Source organism: Prinia subflava, chromosome 19, assembly GCF_021018805.1.
Source record: "Prinia subflava isolate CZ2003 ecotype Zambia chromosome 19, Cam_Psub_1.2, whole genome shotgun sequence".
Taxonomy (NCBI): domain Eukaryota; kingdom Metazoa; phylum Chordata; class Aves; order Passeriformes; family Cisticolidae; genus Prinia; species Prinia subflava.
The window spans coordinates 2139747-2157876 of record NC_086265.1 but is presented as its reverse complement, the minus strand read 5'-3'; the positions used below and the strand labels follow the sequence as shown (position 1 = coordinate 2157876).

General features: G+C 42.2%; 3 protein-coding genes across 4 annotated transcripts; 2 read left to right on the top strand and 1 right to left on the bottom strand.

Annotated features, from left to right (window-relative positions):
- Nucleotides 1-22: 22 nt before the first annotated feature.
- EIF2B1 (eukaryotic translation initiation factor 2B subunit alpha) lies at nt 23-3541 on the bottom strand. The gene is made up of 9 exons (XM_063416323.1): nt 3470-3541; nt 3268-3369; nt 3042-3178; nt 2849-2965; nt 2553-2665; nt 1864-1932; nt 1156-1231; nt 840-965; nt 23-413 (listed from the first exon to the last, which is right to left on the bottom strand). The coding sequence occupies exons 1-9, from the start codon at nt 3480-3482 to the stop codon at nt 258-260; spliced, it is 909 nt and encodes a 302-aa protein (XP_063272393.1). The 5' UTR covers nt 3483-3541; the 3' UTR covers nt 23-257.
- GTF2H3 (general transcription factor IIH subunit 3) lies at nt 3482-8388 on the top strand. Of its 2 annotated transcripts, none has more exons than XM_063416322.1 (13): nt 3482-3618; nt 3789-3868; nt 4162-4268; nt 4833-4996; nt 5255-5317; nt 5551-5580; nt 6014-6042; nt 6125-6199; nt 6374-6427; nt 6647-6715; nt 6841-6976; nt 7059-7095; nt 7182-8388. In XM_063416322.1, exons 1-13 carry the CDS (start codon nt 3546-3548, stop codon nt 7249-7251), a joined length of 987 nt encoding a protein of 328 aa, XP_063272392.1. In that variant the 5' UTR covers nt 3482-3545; the 3' UTR covers nt 7252-8388. The 2 variants fall into 2 exon arrangements, with proteins under 2 accessions (XP_063272392.1, XP_063272391.1); XM_063416321.1 differs by having other exon boundaries at nt 4159-4268.
- A 988-nt stretch (nt 8389-9376) lies between these two features.
- TCTN2 (tectonic family member 2) lies at nt 9377-17475 on the top strand. Its single transcript, XM_063416319.1, has 18 exons — nt 9377-9538; nt 10250-10363; nt 10657-10733; nt 10856-11051; nt 11245-11345; nt 11585-11781; nt 12047-12170; nt 12668-12803; nt 13420-13485; nt 13856-13981; nt 14246-14323; nt 14649-14729; nt 15025-15136; nt 15494-15597; nt 15988-16138; nt 16755-16880; nt 16964-17052; nt 17228-17475. The coding sequence occupies exons 1-18, from the start codon at nt 9448-9450 to the stop codon at nt 17332-17334; spliced, it is 2076 nt and encodes a 691-aa protein (XP_063272389.1). The 5' UTR covers nt 9377-9447; the 3' UTR covers nt 17335-17475.
- The last annotated feature ends 655 nt before the right edge of the window (nt 17476-18130 follow it).

The following is an 18130-nucleotide window of genomic DNA, read 5'->3' as shown; positions in this document are numbered from 1 at the left end:
TAACAGCACACCTCAGAATGAGTCTGGATACACCATAAGGGGTTTTATTTTACAGTACCAAAATACTCCACCCCTCTTTAAAATAATTTAGTTGTGGCCTTTAGAAGCTGTGATAACTTTGGGAAGTTTTTCAGTAGTGGTCCATAATTACATTAATCCTTCTAACGATGTTTCCTTGCTGTGTTCATGTAGATCCTCCACATTTTTGAAGCCTGACAGTTCTGGAGATATCAGAGCCTGTGCAGGGAGTCCCTGAGTTACAGGTAGAGTTTGATGAGTTCATCACTGACAGCAGAAGGGGTGAGCACGCCCAGGTCTGTGAAGAGCAGCGTGATCAGCGATGGGGACGTGTAATCGATCCAGGGGTGCTCCTCTGTCAGGTTCTGCCCCGTTTTCAGAGTGTCTGCTTTGTACTAGAAGGAAACAGAGAGCATTAATTACTACATAACTGCAACTTCAATCTTCTTCTGAGCAAGAGCAGTGCTACAGCCTCAAGCAGATGTTTGTGGTATAACTGAAGGAAGTCGAGTGCACAGGCTGGTGCCACCTTGGTCTCAGCTCTTTTGTTTTGTGTAAAAAAGTACAATTTGAGGTTCTGGAGTTTATTGGTTTAACTGTTTCTTACCCTCAGCTGCTCCTGTGCCCTAAAGGAACTGCTTTAGGAACAGAGTATCAATATCAAGACAAATTATTGCTGTTTGGTGCCTGGCTGTAGCACGGAGCAACCCCATAATACCCCAGAGCAGAGATCCAGATGATCAGGGATGCTTAGAAGACAATTCTTCACAGACACACCACTGTGCACCTTGGCTGGGTAAGATGAGTTGAGTTTATCTCACCTTAAACCTGTCGGGGACATCCTGCTGATTGAGAGGGAAGAGTCTCACAAACTTGAAACTTTCTGCTACCACATAAAATGGTTTATTCTGGGCTTTGGCACACACAGCAATTTGATTGGTGCCAATCTGTGGAGACAGATGGAAAACAACATTGCAGACTCAGTGCTTGCCTGACAATATTGCCCAGTTCCCAGCAGTTAACACACATTTACTGGATACAATCCAAATGGAAGAGACTTCTCAAAAAAGCTTTAAACGCTTCAAAGGAACCAAACTTTAAAAATCCAGAGTTTACAGAATGATGTAAGAAACTCACCTTGTTGATAATGCCTCCACTTTCAACTACACCTTCAGCACCAACTAACACCAGGTCCACTTTCTCCATAATGTAGCTGTAAAAAGGGGGGAAGAAAATCCAAGCCTTACTGGGTAATAGGACAAATGACTTGCTGAACAGAACAGAAATGAGCAATTCAAACAATCTTTCAATTTTCTGCACTAGTTTCATCTACCTCTTTTAAGTCCACATGCTTGGAGTGAGATTTCACCTACAGGAATATTAAGTAGATGGCACAGCTGACCCTGGCAACTGTGTAAATGCTGGAAGAAGCTGAACTCTAACTTGGAATTACTGTAATTGTTTCTTTTCTCATGTATCGGACTTGGACTAAGCAGTGATAATTTAGCAAATACCTTAAGAAACCACAAAATGACAACACTTATGAAAATCAGAGAAAAAGAGTGGCCTCTTTGTTTAGCACCTCAGTTCTTTTTTACAGATCTGTACAAGTTCTTAGGTCTGGTCCTTCCTTTCATTCCAACATGCAAAATCAAATGCTTGTGTTGCAGCTGACACATTCTAATTGTGCATCTAAAGCTGGAACTCGTTTGGCCTGTTGGATGGCTCTGACAAACTAAGTAACATCCCTGGAGCTTCAACAAGCTGCTTACATGTAAGTTTATTTTGTCTTACTGTCAAAATAGAATTGTGGTGAAAAATATTAAAATTTATGATCAGACTTACCCAACTGCAGCATCCAGAATCACAGTCACAGGGATGTTCAGCTTCCTCAGGGCTTTTGCCATTTTTTGCCTAATAAAGAAAATGTTTGGACCTTATTATTATTTTTTTTAAGATAATGCTAGGCAAATATTGTCTGAAACACTGAAGCCTGTGACTGCCGCCATTCCCCTGCTGGTAGAACAGAAAATGAGTTATTGTACAGAAATGGAAGGAATTGTTACGTGTTGTTAGTGACATGTAAACCCAGTGTGCAGGGTTTACTCCTTCACTTACCCAACAGTGTCTGCTCTGAGGGAATTATTTGGCATCTTTAAATGACATTATTAGCTGTATATTTTACTTTGCTATGATTAGCACAATACTGATTATTTTGGCCTACTTCTTAAAGAGAATTATAAAGCAGTTCTCTCCCATCTCCCAAGGGAAAAGTAGGTTGCCTGGCACTGAGCAGAAGTCTGAACCTTTGAGGAAAACCTAGATAACACTAATTAGAATATCAAGTATGGAATGTTAATTACCATTATTTTTTAAATTTTTTTTACTTGTCCAGAATAACGTGATATGAGTGACACTTGCCATTTGAAATGCTCCAACCAAGCCTAGCAGCTTTTCTTAGGGCAGAACAAGTTAGGTGGTAGCTGTAACTTACCCTGTTAACCAAAGTAAAAACCAAAGGAATGAATACTCACCCTGCTCCATCGGGCTGTGATTCAGTAACATAAACACTGAATCGCTTCTTGGACTCCACAGCTGCTTCCAGCACCCTGAGGACCACCCTGGAGTAGGCGTGTGTCAGTATTCGCTGCCACGACAAAAAAAATCACACATGACTTTAGCTGAGCCTTGGGAAACCTTTCCTTTTGTTAGCAGTGTCACGGCTTGCTGGGCAGAGCAATTCTGTGCAGAAGCCCCCATCAAACTCTTCCTCCCTCACTGCCAGCAACAGCAAAACCCCCCAGGAGCGACCCTGCCCCGGCCTACTCACAGCACCATCTCTGATGAAAGGGTGGCACAGCTTGGCGATTTTATTCCTCGAGAGAGACACTTTGGTCAGGAAGATCTCCCCGCGCTCGATCATGATTTCCTTGCACTTGGAGTAGTCCTGGGAGAGAGCGGGATGGGCGCTGAGCGGCCGGAGGCTCCCGCGGCAGCAGCGGGGCACAGCGGGCTGCCCTTACCGAGTACTCCAGGGACGTGAGGCTGATGAAGCGCAGGAAGAGCTCCCCGCCGGAGGACACGGCCACCGAGGAGTCCACCCGCGACAGGGTGTCGATGGCGTCCCGCAGGCTGTTCCGCAGGCCCTGGATGGTCTCTCCTGGGGACAGGCAGAGCCGCGTGGTCAGAGCCGCGCCCCGGGGACAGCCGGGGCTCCGCGGGGTCCCCGCGGGGCCAACCCGGGCCCACCTCGGTCCTGCTTGAGGAACCCCAGCAGAGCGCGGATGGCGGCCACGGCCGAGGCGACATCGGGGTCGTCCCTCAGCTGCGCCCTGAACGTCTCGATCAAATCTGAAAAGCAACGGGGAGCGTCAGACCCTGCCCGGCCCGGCCGCTCCCGGGGCTGCCCCGCGGCCCCGTTCCCGTCCGTGCCCATCGCCGCCCCCGTTACCGTCCGTGCTCATCCCGCTCCGCCGCGCTCCGCCCGCCGCGCCGGGCGTGGGGCGGGCCGGGCCGGGGCGTGCCGGATGAGGAGCGCCGGGCCCGGCGTCATCCGCGGGCGCCGGAGCCGCCGCTGCCCGGCCGCAGCGATGAGCGCGGGTGAGCGCGGCCGGGGGGCCCGGCGGGGTCCGGGGGTGCTCTGGGGGGGGGTTGGGGGAGCCGCGGCGGGGCTCGGGCTCCTCGTGGGGAGGCGGAGGCCGTGAGCGGTCCCGCGGCTTTAGCGCTGTGCTCGGGGCCCGGGGTGACGCTGCTGTGCGGTCCCTTTGCAGATGATGAGCTGAGCCTGCTGATCGTCGTCCTCGACACCAACCCGATCTGGTGGGGGAAGAGGGCCCTGGGAGAGGCTGAGGTACGGCCTTCGGGAGCTGCGAGTGCTGATGGCCATTTCTGGGGGAAATAGTATCATTTTCTTTGACTTCTGAACTGTGTTAATGTTGTCAACTAAAGCAGGTACAATGGGTATGGTAATACCTTTTGAAATGGCTGTGCAGCGATCTGTATTCATTAGAGCTTTTTTTAACAGCAAAAGCTCTTTCTGCATCTTCAAGTTTTTTTAACTGCAGTCATTTCACAGACTCCTTCCGAATTGCTTCTCTGTAAGTGTCACTGTGCTACATCTGCTCTATTCTTTTTTCCCAGCAGTTCACCCTGTCGAAATGCATCGATGCAGTGATGGTGCTGGGAAACTCCCACCTGCTCATGAATCGCACCAACAAACTCGCTGTGATAGCAAGTCACACTCAGGAAAGGTAGAGCTGCTTCTGAACAGTGTACACGTTTAATTTCCTGTGTCTGTCTCCTGATTTTCTTGTTTGATTGCAAGGAACCAAGTTAAAAGTGTGTAATGTATCATTGTCTTGAAGAAAGAAATCAGCTGAAACTATGTTTCAGGAAAGAACCTTACTGACTTACAAAGCGACTAAAAGACTTAGAAGACAGAAGGGAGGTTTAAATAGACTTAAAAATAGGCAGAGAGAGAATGGTAGATATGTGTGGAGTGGAACAATGCAAGTGGCAGAAGAAGCTCCCTGTTTGTGGGATATTTTCCCACCCAGATATTTGTGAGTCTCAGGATCTACCCCACGTGCAGCCAGAGAATCTCATGCCAGATCTCTTAAGAGATGCTCAAAAGGAGGGAGCTGAATGTGGGTTTTACTCCACCTTAAGTTGAAGGTCACCTACCTTACACAGCCTCTTTAATGCCTAAAATATTAAAAGGATTTTAAATTAAACTTCAGAGTATTGTTATCTGCAGCTGATTCATTTATAGCATTTTTTTCTTACGTGAATTCTTTGTTTTTCCTCTGTTTCAGCCGTTTCCTGTACCCTGGGAAACGTTGGGCTGCTGCAGATCCCTTTGGAGAGGGAGGCCCTTCCATGGAATCCAATTGCTCCGGCAGCAAGGATGGAAAATATGAATTATTAACAGCAATAAATGACGCAATTGCAGAAGAGATTAAAGATCTCATGACAAAGAGTAAGGAGAAGAAAATTCTAAGCTTAATATGCAGAATTGCAAAACACTTGGACTGTCAAGGAGTTGCAGAAATGTCCTCTGTTTTCATCATATGAATTTTAATATGCCCAAAGTAGATGAGTTTATTATGTTTGACACTTCAGGCCTCTGCATTAGTATTATTTGCCAAAGATAAAAACGAGTAGTATTTTGTATTGTTAAGTTCATTAGCTGTTTTTATAAATAAAAGTAACTTTCACACTTTTTCTTGTATTGCAGCTGACATGAAGGGCCAGCAAACAGAAACCCTGTTAGCAGGATCACTTGCTAAAGCACTTTGTTGTATCCTTTTGATCACAGAATCTTCAAAGCCTTTATGTGTTCTTAAGACTGATTCTTATAATACTAACTTTTACTGTTCTTGTTTTGTTATAATACCTAAAACTGAAACATTTGCCTGATAGCTGTGGCTTGTGCTTGTCAAAATGTGCATTGGCCAAGGTGGTGAATGTGTGGTTGGATCATGGAGTTGTTTCCAAGAATGGAATGTAGATTCCTTAATGTCAGCTATGCAGACATCAACAAGATGGGCAAAGACCTGAAAGGTAACACCTCTTTTCAACACTGAGTTAATATTTTAATTTGAACAACAGGTATAAATGCACATGCACACACAAACAAATGTGCCTGTTTGGACACATCCCCATTTCCAAGATTGGCACTAACAGGTAGAGGTTTATTCTGATCATTTGAAGTGGCCTAATTAAAAAAAAAAGTTAAAGGGCTTGATCAATAGTCCACATCCTTTTCTGTTGTGTGCAAATAAAACTGTAACTGGATTTTCCTTGGAGTAACTGGAGGTTGAGAGGAATTAGTCTATAGATAATTGTCACTGAGACTGGAAATAGTTTCATATAGATATTTTATCTGACCTGTTAGATCTAACATCCAGTATATTCTGAGGTGTCAGATGCCACAGAATTAAAGGCATGATACAAACAACGTGCTGATGCATTTCTCTTTCTTTTTAATACTTAGCCAATCAAGAAATCAAATCAAGGATTCTGGTAAGAACTTTTGCTGTCAGTTTTCTTTTAGCCTTGAAATCCAGTGATATATGTAGGCTAACGAGTCTGAGTTTTTATTTAGGTCATAAAAGCTGCAGAAGACAGCGCATTGCAATACATGAATTTCATGAATGTGATCTTCGCAGCACAGAAACAGGTGAAGCTGGCCTTTTTTCCATTTATGTTATCTTTTATTTCTGTGCAAAGATAACACAAAAGTTAATTTCTCTCATGATTGCATAATTTATACTGCATTTATCATGACACTAACACTGACAGGGCTGTGTGGGTGCTGGCTAAATTTGGGTTTTGTGCATTTCATGTTTTGCAGAGTATTTTGATTGATGCCTGTGTCTTGGACTCTGATTCAGGTCTTCTACAACAGGTACAGACTTGCTGTTCTTATTTGCCATTTATATGGACTCATAAATAATTCAACAGTTCAACATGTTCTTCAGCTCTTTCTTTTAATCAAGAGTGGGTGTGGAAATATGTTCAGTGGGTCTGACAGTTCCGACAAGCAGGTCTGGTGCAGTACATGGATATTTTAAATGCCCTGTTAATGTCACCAAACAACAGTCTGAGCATTGTCTCTGCTTTGCAGGCCTGTGATATTACAGGTGGAATATATTTGAAAGTGCCCCACATGCCATCTCTTCTGCAGTATTTGTTGGTAAGTCACTTAAAGAACACTTCGGTGTTTTTGGTGTGTCAGATGTGAAATGTAACTCGGTTCACTGACGAGATAATACAGGAATACCAACTCAATTCACAAAATACTCCTCTCTATCCATGCAGTGGGTGTTTCTCCCTGATCAAGAGCAGAGATCACAGCTCGTCCTTCCACCTCCTGTCCATGTTGACTACAGAGCTGCCTGCTTCTGTCATCGCAACCTCATTGAAATTGGCTACGTGTGCTCTGTGTGCTTGTCAAGTAAGTTTATGAATATTTAACAGGCTGATTTCTTACATTTGAATGACCTGTTTTAGTGAAAGCAAATTCTTTGATTTTTCAGTATTCTGCAACTTCAGTCCTATCTGCAGTACCTGCGAGTGAGTGTTTATTTTTTGTATTTCAGGGGTGGGTGTGGGAATATGTTCAGTGTATCTGACAGTTGCTTTTCCATATTTTTTTCCAGGACTGCTTTCAAAATATCATTGCCACCTGTTATGAAAGCAAAGAAGAAGAAATTAAAGGTAGCTGCATAGCAACATTATGTAAATACATCATTACCTCCTCCAGTAATTCCATGGAATGGAACCTACTTGAGAAACTGATGGCACTTTCTACTGGATATGAAAGAGAACTGTATGCAGTGCTATTACTTGTTTCTTAGGGGATAAATATTTAAAATGTATGTCTTCTATGCAGCCTGTTAAGTAACAAATCACTGTATTACCATGTAATCTTGCTGTTTTAGATACTAATTCTTAACTGTAAGAGGAACGGGAAGTTACATCCTGGTAAAGAGACACAGCCTGTGAATTTGAGGGCATTCTGGCCACTCCAAAGTTTCACACCTCCAAGTTAATTTTCAAACTCAAGAAAGCTTTTATTCCTTCTATATGTTGGTGTAAAGTTAAGAGTGACCATTCCTAGTGTTGTGTAAGATCAGAATGTGTTGTTCAGGGACTTCAACTTCTTCCTAGCAATATGAGTCATCATTTTCAAGATGGTTTCTGAGCCACTTGGAAAAAAAAAAGGTGCTAATTGCCCTGCATGTGCACTCACATATTCCTGTGACTGTACTGGCCTTGTGGTATTTCTCAATTTGATATCTCTTCATTTGTGAATGAAAAGGCCTCCCGTTGTTTGAAATAACATCAGTAAATGCAGACTAGCTGGTTAGTCTTCAAGGTTTTATTTTGAAACTGGACAACAAGAAATGTAGTTGTAATATGATAACAGGCATAATTCTTATTTTTAGTATGAGGGTTTCCATCTGACATGTGACAAGAACAAAGACTTTTGGATTGGTGTCTTTTATGGCAGGGAGGACTGCTGTGTACTTCTTCATTTAAGGAAACAAACAGTATCACCTTCTAAAGAGAACTGTATCATTTGGCAGTTTAACCTTTCTCCTGAAAGGAATAGAGAGGACTTTTTTTTTCCACATAGAAAACGAGTTATTTTTTCCTTCCCAATGTGTATATAGGAATTTGTCAGGTCTTGACAAAATTCACATCAGGTTTTGTCACTAACAGCTGCAGTGCCAGTTTTTTCTGGGCTTGCCAACCTAACAAGGCAAGCTTTTTTTTTTGGTGAAAAAAGCCATTTTGTGTGAAGGCTGTATTTATAATTTACATTGTATAAAACTTTTGTAATAAAGATTGTCTCTTTTTCAACTGTGGTCAGATATTGCTCTGACAGTTAAGGGGGAACTACATGATTTTTTGGAGTTTTGTTGTTTGAGTCTCTTGGTGTGATGTGACTGACAACGGGTGAGGGAGGACAGGTCCAGGAGGAATCAGGAGAGAAGCTGAGGGACAGACATGTCTGGGATTGGCACCAAAAACCGGGAAATAAAACTCTCTAACCAGTTTGTAAGCTTAGAAAATGAACATTATTTTATTCATTGAGATAGATGGGAACTGCTCCATAAAATGTACATCAGTTATGTAAATTAACTATTTATACGTTCTAGCAGACAAAGGGATTAGTGTTTATTTGCTACAAGTTACATACTTATCTTATTAATTAGTACTCTAATGCCTATTCGTTGATTCTCTTGCTTCTCATTCTAATTAATTTGAGTCCACATGCTCAGTTTCTCTCTTCTTTTGGGTTTGGGTATTTCTTGGGTCACTATTCTCCTACCAGAATTACCTTTTACCTGCTTGGATCTGATTTCAGCACAATTACGGGTTTTATTAGTTTCTTCCTTAACTTGGAAGTCCAGCCAGATCTAGTGGTCCACAAATTCTGCATTCTTTCGTGTTCACAATCAATACTACCTCCCTCTTCCCAAACCATGCTGACGCCCTCCTCCGGGTCTGACAGCCCTAAACTTTATTTTTTTTGCTCACACACTTAGAACTTGTTCATTAGCGTTGTTAGCTTTGTTCGTTTGTGACCGGCCCAGGGTCTGGAGCTGTCCCGCTACCACCACCGCTCCCTGACCGCCTTCCTCGTGAGGCGGCTTCCCGCCCTTCTTCCCGTGAGGCGGCTTCCCGCCCTTTTTCCCGTGAGGCGGCTTCCCGCCCTTCTTCCCGTGAGGCGGCCTCCCGCCCTTTTTCCCGTGAGGCGGCTTCCCGCCCTTTTTCCCGTGAGGCGGCCTCCCGCCCTTTTTCCCGTGAGGAGGCTTCCCGCCCTCCCCGTTGCCATGGCGCCGCTTCCCGCCCCCCCCGTTGCCATGGCGCCGCTCCGGCGGTGCAAGATGGCGGCCGAGCGGCCGCCTTAGTGCAATGGGGGCTGCCGGCTTCGGGGCGCTGCTGCTGCAGCTGCTGCTGCTGCTGAGGGCGGCTCCCTGCCCCGCGCAGGTGGCCGGGGACACCGGTGGGTCAATGCGTGAGCGGCCGCAGTGAGTGGCGGCCTCCGGGGGCGAGGGACGGGCGGGGGTGTGGGGATGGCGGCGGGCTCTGCCCGGGTGGGCGTGAGGGGAGGCGGCGCAGGGCCTGAGGGTTCCCCAGGGCTCCGTCTTGGGCGCCCTTGCCAAACCCGAGCGTGTTCGCCGTGGAGTTTCTGCCGCTGCTCAGCACAGAGGGGGCGGGTGGAGCAGTTTGTGTCGGACCTTTCAACCTTGGCAAAGTCTGGAAAGGAAAATGCAGTGAAACTTCCAACTCCGAACCCTAAACTTGACACAGTGGCAGGAGCCCGCAGTTCCTGGATCGCAGTTAGCCGGACATCCCTGGCACAATCCATGGCCCCAAGACATTAAAAAGTGTAAGCTGAAGTCAGCAAGAAATGCTAAATATGGTATTGCCTGAGCTGTGTAGTATCTCCATGGGCTGGAAGTGCTATAATGTTATTTTACTGCCTGTTTACTGGGCATCTTCACAGATGTAAACTTGTGGCATAGAAAACTACACCCACTCCTCCAGCACTTGGTAAGAATGGAAATACAACCCTGTACTAGGCATTACATGGTATTTTTCTTCTGTTTGTGATGATTTAAAGTCTTAAGAGTGTAAGAATATAGCCCAAGTACAAGATCTGTATGTCTATGTTAACTTTTTCAATCAACTTCTTTCTTTCTCTTTTTTTCAGTCTTTCAGCCTTCATTTATTCATATGTCAGGGCCCAGAGTCAATTCATTTTTTCTTGGCAATTCTTCAGGAGTTAATTTTTCTATAATTTTAAGTCCTAGAGATGCAGAGACAGGTAAGAACACTTCAACCTCATTTCCCCACTTAAATAAATATGTTTGAATTGTTAATATTTTTGACACAAAAACTACTAGAGAAATGGTAATGCATGTCATTTAGTGTCTTAATTGTTCCAGAAACAGGAATTTCAGACATTCCTGTGATTGACCCCTTAGTTCTGAGTTGGTTCTGTATCAGCTGGGCCTGAGGGTGTACCTGAAGGCACAAGAGGAGTTTAAATGTACTTCTCATTTCCCAGTCTTTTCTAAATGACAGTGGAATACCTTTAAAATATTTATTTTGTTACAGGAAAATTGCAAGTTGCAAATTGCAGCGGAAGTAAAAGAGCTGGAGATTGGAACTTGGATGTAACTCCAGGTGGTGTGGTATGTAAAATACTGATTCCTCTGTTATTCCACTTCTCTCTCAGAAGCTGATGAATGGTATAGACAAGAGAAATTTAATACAAGCTATCAGAGCTGTCAAATTTTATTTTCTGTTTTTCCAGAACATTTCCAAGGTGACTGTAAGCCTCACCAGAACTCTGGAGCTGTGTTTGCCCAACGCCACCGAGTGCTGCCCCTCACCTCTGTGCGTGGTGGAAACACTCCAGGTTTTGGCTTGCCGTGGTTCAGTGATGCTGGCACAGCTCCTGATTCAAGCTGAAATATTTGCCAACTCTTCCTTTACAGGAAATGTGTCAGGTAAGTGCTGTTCTTTTCCTTTCTGTATGGGAAAACTGGGATTGGGGCAGCAATAAGAGATACTGAGCAATCAGTGGAATTTAAAAAAAGGTTTCTACAGAGAATAAACTGCCATGTGTGTGGTCTTTTTATTTGGATTTCACTTAATTTGGATTTCCACTTAATCTGATTTTCTCTTCTACTTCTCTTACAGAAAATGCAACTATCATCCCAAACCAGGCATTTAAGCCCTTGGGCTCTTGTCCTTGTAATTTAACAGCTGGAGCTTGTGATGTTCGTTGTTGCTGTGATCTGGTATGTATTTCTTATTAAACTTGGATTAAGTGTTTTCAAAGTTTCTAGACTCTCTTGGATTGGAGAGAGAGGTACTGAATGCTTCAGACTAGATGGGCCAGATGTTTGGATATTCCAGTATTTCTAAAAGTACGTATGTTTTCTCTGCAAAGCTGCTTGATTTACCTGTAACTTTGGCTTTATATTGCCAAAAGTGTTGCAACTGCCTTGTTAAAAGTGACCATTCTTTTCCCTTTCAGGATTGTACACCAGACTTGCAGCAGTTGTTCAGTGGATCATGTTTCACTGGGGTGTTTGGTGGGGATGTAAATCCACCTTATGATCAGCTGTGCTCTTCCCAGTCCATGGAATACACCCCTGAGTGGTTTCCCTTCCTCTGTGTACAGTCTTCTCTAGACAACACACCATTTCTTGGCTATTTTTATCATGGCTCTACGTAAGTCTTATGAAAATTTATTTTCTCATCACATTCTCAGAATGGACATTATGCAACCAAAAATATAACCTGTCTTTATAATGAAAGTTACTTTTTAAAATTAGTATTTTAGGGTGTAAACCTTAAATGCAAGGGGAGAAATATCATTGGTAAGATTATAAGAAGGGTATATGAAGAAGTTTATAAGGGGATATGAAAGCAAATCTGTAAGTATTTCTGGGAGGTAAAGAGCAGAGCACTGTTTAATTTTTAAACTTGTTTGCAGTTCTACACCCAAAGTTCCTTCATTTAAGATCCCTCTACAAACTTCTCCTGGGAAACCTTTCACTGGTTACAGAGAAGGAGATCCAATCATAACAGAGGAAGATGAGTATTTCACTGTTCCCCAGGTAATCACTTGGTGCTTCTGAGCTTTTGATTCCTCTTGGTTTGTTTGGCACTCCCTGCATCACACTCCTTATGGCTTTGCATCCAATTTCACCAACTGGATGTTGGGAAGTGGTGAGGTGTGTTTGTCACCAAAAAAACCCTCAACCAACCAACTAAAAAACCCAAACCAAAACCACAAAGTCATTATTAAAAGTAAACATTATCCTTCCTCATCCCCTTGCCCATGCCTGCAAAAGGTGACACACTTGTTGGTTATAATTATTTTCACAAATGAAGATGAAGTCATGATGTACATCGAAACCACATTTAAAGCTGTTCTTTTAAAACATTAATCTCTCTTTTGCCAGAGGCTGAGGTGTTTCTATAACATCAGATAACTTGTTTGTTAAAGTGTTATGTGTGGCTGCAGTGCACACGTGGGGCATTTCACTAACAAGTAATTTTCAAATGAAAAGCAAGGTGCCAGAAAATCCTGATTTCTGTGACCCACCCGCAGCAATCCTTGGCTGGACAGTGCGTTGGGAATGCCCCCGTGGCCTATCTCCACAACTTTGATGTCAAATGCCTGACCAATCTGGAGTCTTACAAGGAAGGCCTGCCCCATGACGTGAGGATAAACAGTGGCACTGCAGGTATGCTGCAGAAATCCAAGCAGGAATGTGTTTCATGTTTCTCAGAGCTGCTGGAACAGAACAAACCCCAGGGCTGTTGGCACAGTTGCTGAATGTGACATCTGTGTTATCTGGTGGCCGTAGTTCAGCATTTGGGGATTTCTGTTCTGTTTCTCATGACCTTCTAGCAAGTGTCCCACTGTTCCCCAAGATTTAGGAGGTAAGGAATAACGGGAGGTGCCTTTGTCCCCCATTTACCTGTTCCTGGTGACCCACTTTAGACTTGCAGAGCCCTTTTTCTGTCAGGAGGGTGCAGCATCAGCTTTTTAGAGTTAATGAGAAGAGGGGAACCACTCTCTGCATTACAAAAGCCTGTACTTATGGAGAGTCATTCTGGAGTTTGAGCTAGATTAACAGCATGAACATATTTTATTTTATGCTCCATAATTGTCTAATTTTGTTAGTCTATATTACCTCTGTAAGACCCACAGATAATTAGCTGTGCTTTCAAAATACATAAACAGTCTGGGTCTTTACCAAAATTAAGTTTCTAACTATTTCCTACTCAGTTTTCATAACAACTAGAATTACACCTTGGATTTGAAAACAGAAGTCTTTGTTTGTTTTTTGTTCTCAGACTTCATCCAACAAAATGTTGTCTATAAAACCATCACTGACAGGGACAAATTCATCACTGAAAGTGGTAGGTCTCTTCCATTTAAATGATGTTTCTTACTTAACCTGGATTGTATAAGAAATAGATTATTTTGATGTCTAAAATTTTTACCTGCTGCAATTCTTAGGAGGATTTTTGTATGTTATCTAAGACTGAAAAAGTAAATTTAATTTACTCCAGTTCATCACAGTTGGTCAGGAAATCAGGTTCCTTACCTTGCATGCACGGGGATGGCACCATTGCACATTGAAACAGTAAAATAAATTCTCAAAAAGATGAATGTTGTCATTTCCAGAATTTTGCCAAGGTTTTAATGTGTTCTTTCTCAGCTGCAGTAGCAGAGCTTTCTAATTAGAATGTTTTTCATTATGACCTTTTCTCTTTTTCCTTCTGCCAGAAAACCTTGCTGCTGAAGTTCTGTGTCAAAATGTAACTTTTGCAGAACATTATAAATTCCTTTGGAAAGACAAGAACATTGAGCAAGTAAATGTCACTGTCTTCCTTGGAAGTTTATGTGATGGAGGTACCATGACATTTTTTTTAATGGTTTTTTATTTATTTCTTTGTCTTCTGTATGGAAATTCTGTGATAGAATCTCTTATTTACTAATTCTTCTTAAAAATAATTTCCCTTGGACTCTGGAAAAGAAAAGTACGGGGCTGATTTCCATTAATTTGTGTTAATTTGAATCTTCTGTCACTAATAAAAGACAGAAGTTTGTGCCCTACATAGAACATACATTTTGCCAATTTACTTAATTAAAAGTCATACTTCTTTCTTTCCCCAGAAATCCTGACACAGAGATTCACAGTTGAATTTCTGAGTGCAAATGGTACTAATGGAGAAGAACTGTTTGAGAATCCAGGTATTAATATTTATTTTGCCTGTTAAAAGTAAAAAAAAAAAAAAAAAAAAAAAAAAAAAAGTACTGTACAGATTCTTATCAGTGATTACATTTTATATTTCTTTTGTGCTTTTTTATGCTGCCAGCCTTCACCTTCCTGCCTTACTGCACTGCCAGTGGCAGTGAGTGGTTCTTAGGCTTTTGTTGCATAGATATTGATTATTTAAAGGGAGGCCATTCCCACTGTAATGGAAATGTCATTTACTTCAAGATTGATGACATTTCAAACACTGCTAATGTTTATAGATTCTTCTACAGTGTTCTTAATTTACCCTTCTCTGTTCAGGGTACCAAGCTGGAAAACCAGTGAGAGCTGCAAATCTGAATGCTTCAGATCCTCTTGGAAGCCTCAGCATTTGGCAGCCAGGTATTGGCTTGGAAGCTTGCAACTTCAATTGTAGTTAGTGCTGAAATGTTGGAGCTTTATTTGGTTTTTGGATTTTTTAAAACATATTTTAGTTAAAAATCTCTGCCAGATTTTGCTTTTCTTTCCCAAACTTTCAGAGGTCAGTGAGAAAACCTTTAATGCTTTCTTGGAAAATTGACTAGACCTGTATTTGTTTTTGAACTCTACCACGCTGAGTTTGCATTCTAATGTTTGATGTTTTGCACAAAATTGAAAGCTAGAGATCCAAAATAAGTAAGATGTTTCCATTTCACAGCTGGCAGAGGTTTATGTGCATCAGCCACTTACAGACCAGTTCTGTTTGGAGTAGATTCATACTCTGGGTGCATTCTGGAAGTTGATATTAATGAAGATTGCAGCCTTTTGAGGTGAGTTACACAAGCTGAGTTGTTTATCCCTCTTGTTGATTGTTAGGTGTCTGTCCACAAGTGCCTCCCATCAGCACTGGTACATTCATTTTAAATATTCATGTGTGTCTTTCAGCTTTCTGTGGTTAATAGTCTCACTTCTGTTTTTGATGGGAAATCATAATAATGGTTTCACTCTTTACTCAAATGAGGCTTGTGTTGGCTGCAGTACTTTGCCATTTCTTCCCTTCAATAATTTATTTTTGTTGTGGGGTAACATCTTTCAGCTGACCTTAGGATACAGTAATATGGTAACCCAGAGTGGTTTACAGATTTACAGATTTACATTCTGTGTGATGTTCCATTCTTACTTTGCAGAGGAAATGTGACTGAGAAATTGAATGCATTAATACAAGCTACTCACATTGGAAAGAGGGACAACTCCAGTTACAGTGACCTAAATGACTGGGTGGAAATTATACGTAAGTGAGGCTTGTGTTATTCTTTGTAGTCTAAATAATCCCATGAAATAAATAAAGTGTGTCAAAATAAATCCAAATTGTAATTTCAAATACCTAAAGCTAGTGATGTGTGTGTCTGCATCCATCCATCCATATATGTGTGCACACAGGCACATAATTCAGTATATCTGTGGATACTGCATATTTTCCTGCTAGCCTGTACACAAATGACTTGGTGTTTATCCATTGATAAATAACTCCTTTAGGTGTTTTTTATTGAAAGAAACATTTTTAATGTGTTCCTGTGTGACAGTTACCAGTGTTTCACTGGGCTATGAGAATAATCTAATTATGCAATATATAACATTTTCCATAATATTTACATTTAAATCCCTCTGTTCTCCTTTATAGGTCTAGATCCATTCAGTTCTAATGTGAGCACTGGAGGCTTAAAAGGGATTTGTCCAGATATTCCTGCAAACCTGAATATTCGCATCATCTTTGCTAAAGTGGGAGCAGTACAGGGGATTCCCCAGCAGCAGATTCTTGCTGTGCAGATCAGGTAAAGTGAATTGTGTCTCTGGCTATCTGACAAATAAATGCTTCATTTTGAGCTTTGCTTACCTAACATATCCCAAATTAATTTTACAAACAAAAAGGGTGGGTTTTGTTGCTGGTTTTTTACATGCTTTTCACTTTGCAGCCCCTAATTCCTTTGATCAAAACCAGGTTAGCCTTTCTCCCTCTGAAATGAAAATTAAAGAGAAAATTAATGATTAAAAGCAGATAATCTTTATATTTCACTGAAATATTAAATAAAACATAAGATCTTGCCAGCAGCAAGCATACACAGGGCATCCCATCAGGAGTCAAGTGGTGGAAGCAACAAGATTGTCCTGTGTTCTGGCTTACCCCATTGCAGAGCTCCTGGGAGCTGTGCTAAATAAATGCCTTATTCTTTCCTGAAACAGGGAATTTGCACTCTGCAAACACTTTCCCCCTCCACCAAGTCAATCCCTATCAAATAAGTGGGATTCTGTTCTATCTCATTCCAGACTGTGCAAGTTCTCCCCTTGTACGATGTGGAAAACCCAGGGATTATCAACCTCCTGAAAATACTGTGTGTTTGGGGTCTAAACTTCCATTTCCTCAAGCCATAGTTATGTTTTTTGTTACAGTTACTCAACAGTATTTTGGCAGTTCCAGTGCGGGCTTGGCTGCAGAAACACCCTCAGCTTTCTTCCCATCACAGCCTCTGTTCAGTTCATTGAAGTTCCAGCTCAGCCACCCCTTCCAGTGACAAGGTAGTTGTGGTAAAAACATTAATAACCTCTCATTCAGCAGGTGTAACATGAATTGCATTGACCAAAAGGTTCCTTTATTCCAGGTATCAGAAGATTTATGCAGAGTTTGACTGCAACCAAAATGAGGTGTGCTGGCCCCAACTCCTTTACCCGCTGACACGCTTTTACACAGGTAAAATTATAGACAATAAAAGGAAAGGACGTATTTCTTTGAAATATAGTTAGATGTGGGGAGTTTAGTCTGAAAGAATGCTTTTGCATACACTTTCATCTGTATCTTTGAGTTGTATAAACTAAAATCTAGCTCTCACACACACTTTTTTTTTGTTTTGTTTTGTTTTTTCCAGGAGAACCGTATTCCCAGAGTCTTGCTAAAGGCCTGTTTCTGGCATTTCTTGTTTTACTGGCAGCAATTATGAGCAACCCTTGGTTTTCTAAATTATGGAACAGATAGGTCAAAATTATGGAGAAACATTCTTGGATTTTGTAAACAATTTATGTAAACATTTAAAGATACATAAAATCAGTACTTCTACAGCATACAAAAAGTGGCTGTTACTTAAAACAAAAGGTAATAAATTATTTTTAAGCTCTATACTCTGTGTTTGGAGTAGCCAAGTGCAGAGTTGACTTCAAGAAGATGGCGAGTCCAGCCCAGAGGCTGCAGCGGGGTTGGGATTATCCTCATGGATGGACTGTTGTCCTCTCAAGCCAGTTCTCTTCTCCTAGAGTACAAACTTCTTTTGACAGTAAACCCTTTGTGCCCTCCTATTTTTGGAGCAGTGGGCAGGTTTCTTACACTTCTGAGAAGTCACAGCCCTTCAGCTGTTTTCATGTGTTGATCTGAGATTCTCTTTTCCACTTAATGCTTTGCATTGGCAACCTGCTGTGTCCGTGTGCAGAAAACATTTATTCATTGTCCTTAGCTGATGGAACGCAACATTTGGGATTTTCCTGTGGTTTGGATGGGTCACAAAGTGGAGGAGAGGACTGGAGCAGTTCTGCTATGAAGGCAGGCTGCAGCTGGGGATGTTCAGCTTGGAGAAAAGGTTGTGTGGAGACCTCAAAGCAACCTTCCAGAATCTGAAGGGATCTACAGGGCTGTGGAATGGGACTCCTCATCAAGAACTGTAGGACAGGATAAGGAGTAATGAATATGAATTGAAAGAAGGGAAAATTTTAGGTTAGTTATTGGAAGACATTTTTTACTGGGGTGGTGAGACACTGGAATAAGTTGCCCAGTGAGGTTG